This window comes from Trachymyrmex septentrionalis, unplaced genomic scaffold (genome assembly GCF_001594115.1).
Source record: "Trachymyrmex septentrionalis isolate Tsep2-gDNA-1 unplaced genomic scaffold, Tsep1.0 scaffold86, whole genome shotgun sequence".
NCBI lineage: Eukaryota > Metazoa > Arthropoda > Insecta > Hymenoptera > Formicidae > Trachymyrmex > Trachymyrmex septentrionalis.
This window is the reverse complement of record NW_017306049.1, coordinates 400,662-409,014: the sequence shown is the minus strand read 5'-3', so window position 1 is coordinate 409,014 and position 8,353 is coordinate 400,662. Positions and strand designations below refer to the sequence as shown.

At 31.5% G+C, this 8,353-nt stretch overlaps 3 protein-coding genes across 4 annotated transcripts in view; 2 read left to right on the top strand and 1 right to left on the bottom strand.

The window, feature by feature from the left end:
• The window catches only part of LOC108755203 (sodium/hydrogen exchanger 9B1-like), an 8,608-nt gene extending 6,287 nt beyond the window's left edge, over positions 1-2,321 (top strand). Inside the window, exons 6-8 of one of the 2 annotated variants that reach the window (XM_018498086.1) lie at positions 447-593; positions 1,542-1,643; positions 2,007-2,321. In XM_018498086.1, coding sequence (XP_018353588.1) covers positions 447-593; positions 1,542-1,643; positions 2,007-2,294 — 537 coding nt within the window. In that variant the 3' untranslated portion in view covers positions 2,295-2,321. The remainder of the gene's footprint in view (positions 1-446; positions 594-1,541; positions 1,644-2,006) is intronic. The other variant, XM_018498088.1, reaches the window with a different exon arrangement.
• Positions 2,322-3,414: 1,093 nt separating this feature from the next.
• LOC108755204 (something about silencing protein 10) lies at positions 3,415-5,653 on the top strand. The gene is made up of 4 exons (XM_018498089.1): positions 3,415-3,576; positions 3,955-4,511; positions 4,783-5,450; positions 5,552-5,653. The coding sequence occupies exons 1-4, from the start codon at positions 3,560-3,562 to the stop codon at positions 5,639-5,641; spliced, it is 1,332 nt and encodes a 443-aa protein (XP_018353591.1). The 5' UTR covers positions 3,415-3,559; the 3' UTR covers positions 5,642-5,653.
• Positions 5,654-5,947: 294 nt separating this feature from the next.
• LOC108755209 (10 kDa heat shock protein, mitochondrial) lies at positions 5,948-7,544 on the bottom strand. The gene is made up of 3 exons (XM_018498096.1): positions 7,376-7,544; positions 6,349-6,516; positions 5,948-6,258 (listed from the first exon to the last, which is right to left on the bottom strand). The coding sequence occupies exons 1-3, from the start codon at positions 7,376-7,378 to the stop codon at positions 6,115-6,117; spliced, it is 315 nt and encodes a 104-aa protein (XP_018353598.1). The 5' UTR covers positions 7,379-7,544; the 3' UTR covers positions 5,948-6,114.
• Between the last annotated feature and the right edge of the window lie 809 nt (positions 7,545-8,353).

Genomic DNA, 8,353 nt, shown 5'->3' with positions numbered 1-8,353 from the left:
ATTTTATATTAAAATACTTATCTATCTATTAATAAATATTTTTATATAAAGTGTTTTAAATTAAATTTTCGTAATTGCTTTTTATTCTACATTACATTTTATACTCTAGATCTTCTTGTTTACAATAATATTTTTTGTGTTTTCTTAAGCATTATGAAATACATTTTATTGGATTATGAAATACAAATATAGCAATCATAACGCATAGGCCACGATGTAAACAACAAATCATGTAAAATTAATCCAACACGGAACATGTTAATACGTGTCTTCTCATTCAGAAATGATAATGGACATCGAATGGATATCAATTCAACGTCGAAAGCATTAAATCGACGTCGATTCGATGTCGATTTCATTATCATTTCTGACTGGGTTTGTTCATCTGCTAAAAATTAAAATTCGATATAAAAAAATTAATTTAAATTATTCTCTTTATGTTGCAGACAACACCTCTTCACAGAGCATTTTATTTTTTATGGCATTACGTACAACCGATTTTAGGAGGCGTGATTGGTGCTGATATTGATTTTAGAAACTGGCCTAGATCCAGATTCGGACTTTACCTCATTTGTATATTCATGGGAATATCTGTAAGTTACACATGTCGAACGAGATGAAAAGTGAATATTAGTTTACGACATTCAGGGAAGAACATAAATGGGGTAGTAACATACGTATATAAATTTTATATTTAAAATTAATGTACAATATTAATTTTATTTTTACTTAAAATTAATGTACAATTGATTAAACTTTTTTATAGTTAACTATAAAATATTTTATAATTCAACTGTTTACATTAATTTTATACATAATATTGTATAAAACTTATACATGGTATCCCAAAAGTCTGCAATTGGATATCTCAAAAACAAGTGCAATTTTGAATAAAAGTTGTAAAGCCTATTTTACAATAGTTGTAAGCGTAGTTGTAAGTGGTTGTAGTTGTAAGAATTGATCAATCACAGTCAAATATTCTCCTCACATTCGACTTGATTGGTCAATTCTTACAATTACAACCACTTACAATTACGCTTACGACTATTGTAGAATAGGCTTAAGGCTTAAAATTGAAGGCATGAAATTAACTCTCTTAAAATTAATTAGTTTATATGTTTATAACTTTTAAACTAGAGGGGGACAAACATTTGCAAAAAGATAATTTTGGATTTCTAGCAAAAAAATACAAAAAAAATTTTTTGTGGACTTTAATATATGCACTAATCAGTACTTTAATTTGATTTTATGTTACATTATTTTTTAAACTAAAAAAAATGTTTGAATTTATTGCTGTTTTTATGCTCGCTAGGGTGGCCATATCCCTTAATATTGGGGGGAGGGGGGGGGAACTAACTTCATAGGTGAGTGCAAGTAAAAAATTAGAATGTAATTATGTTTTACTTGACTTTAGTTCAAAATAAAATTTGAAAATTAATTTTTCCGCAATAATAATGTTTTTTTTATCATATTATCTATCTCATAAATAAATATACTTAACAATGATATGCAAAAAATTTCATACAATTTTATAAATTTAGGTGCGCAGTATTACTGCCTTTTTAACAACGATTCGTATGCCTTTTACATGGAAAGAACGACTCTTCATCACCATAGCTTGGGTACCAAAAGGAACTATGCAGGTAAAAAAAGATTTTTTCCATTTCCACATGAAATAACGGTTTTGTTGAAGTATATAAAAATTAAGCCAGATACAGATACGCGAAAATAAATATATTCAACTATCAATATAATTATTATACAGAACGCTCAAGCATGATGATAATGCTGTAAAAAGTTGTGTCATTCTAATAATCTGCCTGAGTGTCTAATAATAATTACTTAATAGATAGTATATCATATCTAACATATAATTCTTGTTATAGATTTATAATGAGCTAAAGTTTTAAACACTTCAGTAAGACCATTTTTTCTGTGTAGTTAATTCTCTATCAAAAATTTATCAAAATGAATAATTCGATAAATATTGATATTTCGAAAATTAGGCAGCATTAGCGCCGATGGCATATGAACGTGCCAGAAAAGAAGGTGACCCCACGAAAATAGAATTAGCTCTCGATGTGGTGAGGATATCCGTAATGGCTATAATATTTCTAGCACCACTCGGAGCAATCGGCATGATGAATACCGGTCCCTATTTCCTAAATAAGATTGATATCGAGGAACAGCGAAGAGAGCGGGCATTGAGCTACTTGCGCATCGTCGCTCTACAACCAGCTAGAAAACGTAGAAAGAGAAAGAAATCAGCTGATGATACCATTACGACTCTCTGATCGCCAATAGACTAACATTAAATGTAGATCATGTATTAAATACATTTAATGTTTTCGAAAAATGCTTTTATTTCTATGTCGCTGTTAATTTCTTACTTCAAAAATATTGTAAAAAATATAAATTTGTTAAATTGTAGTGTAAAAGTGACTACATTTACACATCATCCTTATTCGATCACAGTTGTTCCAATCACAGTTGTTCCATTCTTCCGAGAAGCAGCTATGATTGGCCAATTTCATAACTACAAATGTTATTAAACCCGATTAAGGGTGACGTGTAAATGTAGTTACTTATTAACTAATTACTTAAATGAAAGCATATATCGCAAAAATATTGTTGTCATAAGCACCGACGAGATACTATTAAAGACCGTCAACCCTGGGGAATTTTTCGGCGGTATAAAAAGGGCCCCAAGGGCCTGGAGGTAATTAAAGAATGCTGACATTATCGACAATTGATATAAATTTGCTATTATTAACATAAACATTTGGCTCATACATTATTAAATTCATGATTTTTATTACATAAATGTTCCATAAATAAATATGCATATTTGTAAAGCTATAATATCCTATATATTGCAGAAAAATTACAATTTTTTTTTTGCAGTTATCATCTCTGTTGATAATTAAACTTTGACGATAACACTGAAATTACAATTTTAAAGAAAACTCGAGTATTATTATGAGTTCTAAATGCATAAATACATCTAAACTAATAAATCATAAAATTAGTACAATATTATCAGTTTTTAATTCTTAATTACTTCAATATTCACAAGGACGCGAACTCCCGTAAGGATGTCGGTCTTTAATAGTATCTCGTCGGTGTCATAAGTAAATGCCCTTGTGGAAACCTCCGGCAAGACATTAATTATAGTGTGTTTTACTGACCTCCTACCATTCCTAAATCATATAAGCCATATAAGTTAAGATCCTTTTCCAAGAAAAATTTTCTGTTAGCTCCTATAGATATGTATTTTATTTTAAAACACTCCTCGGCTAAGCTCTGCCGTCTTTTTGCTTGCATGTAAAAAATCTGACAATCTATCCCTGTAACTGCTTTTTCCTAGGACCCTAAGAATTTTAGATACGGGAATGGGTAGAGAATTCAGCCGCAGTGCTGCCACCAGGTGGCAAGTTTCTGGCCATACTCCATGGAGTAACAGTGGAACTCGTGGAAAGAAACGAGCCACATTTATCAACGAAGAACAAGTGTGTACATTGTTAGAAAACACTCATTTCTTCGAAATATTTTTGCAAATATGGCTCGCAAAAAAAGGTAACAGCTAAAAAATTTATCAATGAAGATTAAATTGAAAAGATGACTATATCTTTGAATAAAGTTTGATTATAATTTAATTATAATAATAAAAGTTGAATACAATATTAATTAAGCAATTCTATTTGAAAGATTAGAATAAGTGATGTGTTAGATCAATTTTATTTTTTAATATTTATATTTCGAAAATTTTATACATCAGGGCTACATTCCAAAACATATAATATATGTTATGTATTTAGAGTAAAATTTTCTTCAGAGATGATATTTTGAAATGTATCTTAGAATACTTTAATTTTGATTGTGTGCACGTTTATTCTATACTATTTTATAAAAGTAAAATGTTCTTATTTATGAATTTATTTCTATCCATGTTAGAACAAGAAAACCTCTCGTTAAGGAGGACACTGATGATATGGAAGACGATATTGAAGATGTGGATATGAATGATGTGACAGATTCAGAAGAAGAATATACAGAAACTGAAAAGAAATTGTTAGAAAAAGTAAGGAAACAGCATACTATTGAAAATTTTGATAGTGACGATGAAGTTCTTGGTCTAAAGAATGACAATGAGGAAGAATCAGACGATCAACAAGATTCAATGGAATCTGACATTGAAGGGATACAAGAAGATTATGATATGCCAAACGACAGAGCTTGGGGCAGCAAAGCAAAAGCTTTTTACTCGTCAGATTTTAAATATACAGATTATGCATCAGCGCCTCAAAAAGATTTAATTAATGCAGAGATGGAAGAAGAAGAAGGAAAAAGGCTGCATTTAAGAGCAATGGGACAGCATTTAACTCTTGATGGTTCAAATTTGAATAAAAATAAAGTAGCTGAAATTATAGAAGACAGCACAGTTGTTCAAGAGGACAGAAAACAAGTGTCTGACAAGGAATCTTTTATGATTATGGTCAATACTTTTAAAGGTACTTTATAATGATATTTAAGACACATTTTATTACTAATTTATTATTAATTGTGGTAATTATCATTTATAATAATAGTGATTAGTTTGGTCTAATTAATTTTAATTTAATTTAAATTAATTTTATATAATTAATGAATTAAACTCTTAAAATAATATTTGTATATCATGAATAAAAACTATATTTTTTGTATGCTGTTATATAATCATAAACAAAAATATTAATGTTAAAAGTATTTATTACATTGAATAAATAATTGCTTTTATTACAGAATGCATGTTGGAAGCAAAGGATATTTTAGCACCCTTTCTTGAATTGGTCAAAGATGGAACATGTCCTGAATGCAACGCAGTAACTTTTATCAGAACAAAGTATGAAGTTATATTAAATTATTGCACAAATATTTCATTTTGTTTGATGCTGAAAATGAAGGAGGTGCCAATAAAAACGCACCCAGTTGTGAAACGTCTGGAGCAATATCGTCAACTGCTCGACGAATTGCAATCGGAGCAGGGAGACTTATTAGAGCAAGTGACAGACATACTGAAAGCGGTTAAGGAAGGTCGACCTCTTTATAGCATATCAGATGGTTCTCTACTACAAAGTAGTAAGAAGATTCCAAGACTTACCAACTTGACTAAACTGATGAATAAAAGAAAAGCAGTAATACAAGAAGAGAAATTATTATCTAATAGTACAGATGAAGAAATAAGCATGGATGAAGACGCAGAGATTGAAGAAAAATACAACGACGAATCTGTAACTGATGAAAAAGATGATACCATTCTAAATACTATGAATGAAGATGCGAAGAGAGCGATAACGTATCAAATGGCGAAGAACAGAGGTCTCACACCTTACCGCAAGAAAGAACTGCGCAATCCACGAGTGAAGCACAGAAACAAATATCGTAAAGCCATAATTCGCAGAAAGGGCGCGGTATGTATAAAGCATAAAGATTAAACGTTTACTATTGTTACTTACATATACAAGAGCTCTTCGAATATTTTATACGAAATTAAAAAAATTATTTCTTACAGGTGAGAGAAGTGAGAAAGGAATTGACTCGTTATGCAGGTGAGATCTCAGGTATCAAAGCGGGTGTGAAGAAAGGCATTAAATTAAAATAACTGAATAATTTATTCAATGTAAATCATATGAATATTTTTTTTAAATATATGAATATTATATATAATTCTGTGTTCTGTGATATTTCCTCATTAATATATAATTTCTAAGATCAATCGTTCCAGTGTTATAAAAATTGAACATTTAAAATTATGTCTGAAAATTATTGACGATAATTAATTGCCTTATAATTGTAAAGCGCTCGTATTCAAATAATTAATATATAAAATTGTGTACAATAGTAACAAAATAAATACAATAGACAAATGCTTTATTTTATCAGAAAAACTTTATGTACAATAAGAAATAATAGCATTTTAGCAGCAATAGAAAAAAGTAGGTGTTTTTATCAAGTTAAACAGAACTTTTAATTACATATGTAAAACTCTGTGTACATATTTTTTGCTGTTAGTTAATGAAGTTCTAAAGGAACATCTTGTAGCATTTAAAAAACTGGAAACTTAAATTCAACGAGTTAAACTTCTACTTTGGCTAATATATCCGACTCGCGGAATAAGTGGTATTCCTTGTTGTCTTCAAGTTCAACTTTTGTGCCGCCATATTCAGGAAGTAATACAACATCTCCGATCTTAATGCTTAAAGGCACATGTTCTCCTTTCTGATGACAAAGAAAAAGATAATAAAATTATTAACAGATAATTTAGAGAAATATTTTTAAAAAATATGAATACATATTTCTTGAACGCACATCATTTCTCGCTCCAGGGCCTGCGGCCACAACTGTGCCTCGCAAGACTTTTGCTTGAGCTTTCTCTGGCAGTACAATACCACCTTTCGTTTTGGTAATAGCCTCGGCCCTTTGTATGAGAACTCTGTCAAAGAGAGGAATCAGCCTCTTCACAGCATTAGCAGCAGCCTGAAAGTACATAAATGTTTACAATTACTAATATAATGTATTATTTCAATTTCAAGTATTAATATCAAGAACAAGGTAATTAATCTATTAATCAATTTTGACTTAATTAATTAAATTTATAAAATTTGATTAAATTTTTAATTCAACCACACTGACTTACGTGTAACTTAATCATCCCCAAACTTTTTCATGGATATAAGAGTAAAATTTAACAGAAAAAGAAATGTATGATGACGAAAGTCACCAACGGAATTTCTCTTATAGCAAAAGTTAATCAATTTTGACTCATTAACAATTAAATTTACAAAATTGTGGTTAAATTTACTTCGACCACACTGACTTGTGTACTTAACTAAACTTTTTCATGAATTTAAGACAATCACAAAATTTGACAAAAAACAAATGTATGATAACGAAAGTTGCAAACGGAATCTCTCATATATAAAAATTAGGAGATACCTGCATATTCGACTACTTCGTAAAGAGATCAACATTATTACGAATTATCTATGAACAAACGATAAGGATATAATTACAGTCGAGATACCGGTCTATCATCTCGACAAACTTAAACAAAAGCAATTCGCTTCGAAGTGAACGGAAAAACACGATGGAAAATGATGCAACATCTTCCGATCTGTTTCCGAACGGTGACTTCGGAGATAACACAATATACGAGTAAAAAGTATTCCTGTGTAGATACCGAACTATTTATAAGGGTTATCGAAAAATAACCACGGAACAGCGTGTCTCACGCCACGTGGATTTTCCCCGCGAAAAAGGAGGTATTCTCGCTGTCGCTCCTCTTTCTTACGATTCACAGAGATCCACAATGTGTATGGAACAATAAATAACTTACCATGATCGCGATTCCTTCACAATCACCGAGTCGATCAGAGCACAAAACCGGCACACTCGTGAACTCGTGCACGTTGTGTAATCTAAGCCCGATGAATTCGAGTCCTGCACCGCGAGCAGACCGGCAGTGAAGGCAATAAAACCGATAGGGAGCAGTACGCGCACGCGCGCAACGCGATATTCTCGAAGGTTCCTCTCCGCGGTTGCCAACACCCTCCTTCCCCTCTGCGCCATAGTTGTGAATTGATTAAAACACGAAAAAAGGACTGTGAGCGGTTGTATAACGCGACCGCGCGGACAGATTCAAGAACGTAGCCATTACCCGGCACACTTTATTCGAGGAATGTCCTAGGAGTTGTAGGAATTTTCTCAGGCACATGGAGACATCTTTAAGGATGTTGTGTCACATTTAAAAGTAATATCAAAATTATAAAAATTCATCAAAGATTACTTTATACGTCCGAACATCTAAAATTTGAGGACAATTTTATTGCTCTAAAGCTGAGTCAGCAGTTTATAGATTCACTGATAGATTATAGATTTATTGTTTGTCTCTTGATTCTTATATATGTAAAATCGCCTGATATTTATTTGTAAATTGGGCGAGGACGTATAACATTATGGGAATTAAATTTCTTACAGTTTGAGAATCAATAAGCTCGTAGGTATGTACAATGGATTATATATTACTGTAGATTCTACGTGTATTTGCGGTATATTATAATGAAATTCTTTATTGCATTCTGAATGAACTTGGTCGAAATTGTAACTTGGAGTGTTTATGGAGTGATCATCTCCATAAATATCTATGCAAAGACGGCATAATGGAAGAAGGAAAAAAAGATGATCGTCAACGGCCGGCCGATTGCATCATGCAATCGGAAGTCGTGCGTGGGGTCGTCGTATTTTCTAGAATAGTCACGTGACAACTCGACGGCTTTACGTGGCACTTTGGGCCGGTTCTCATCAACTCCGATTA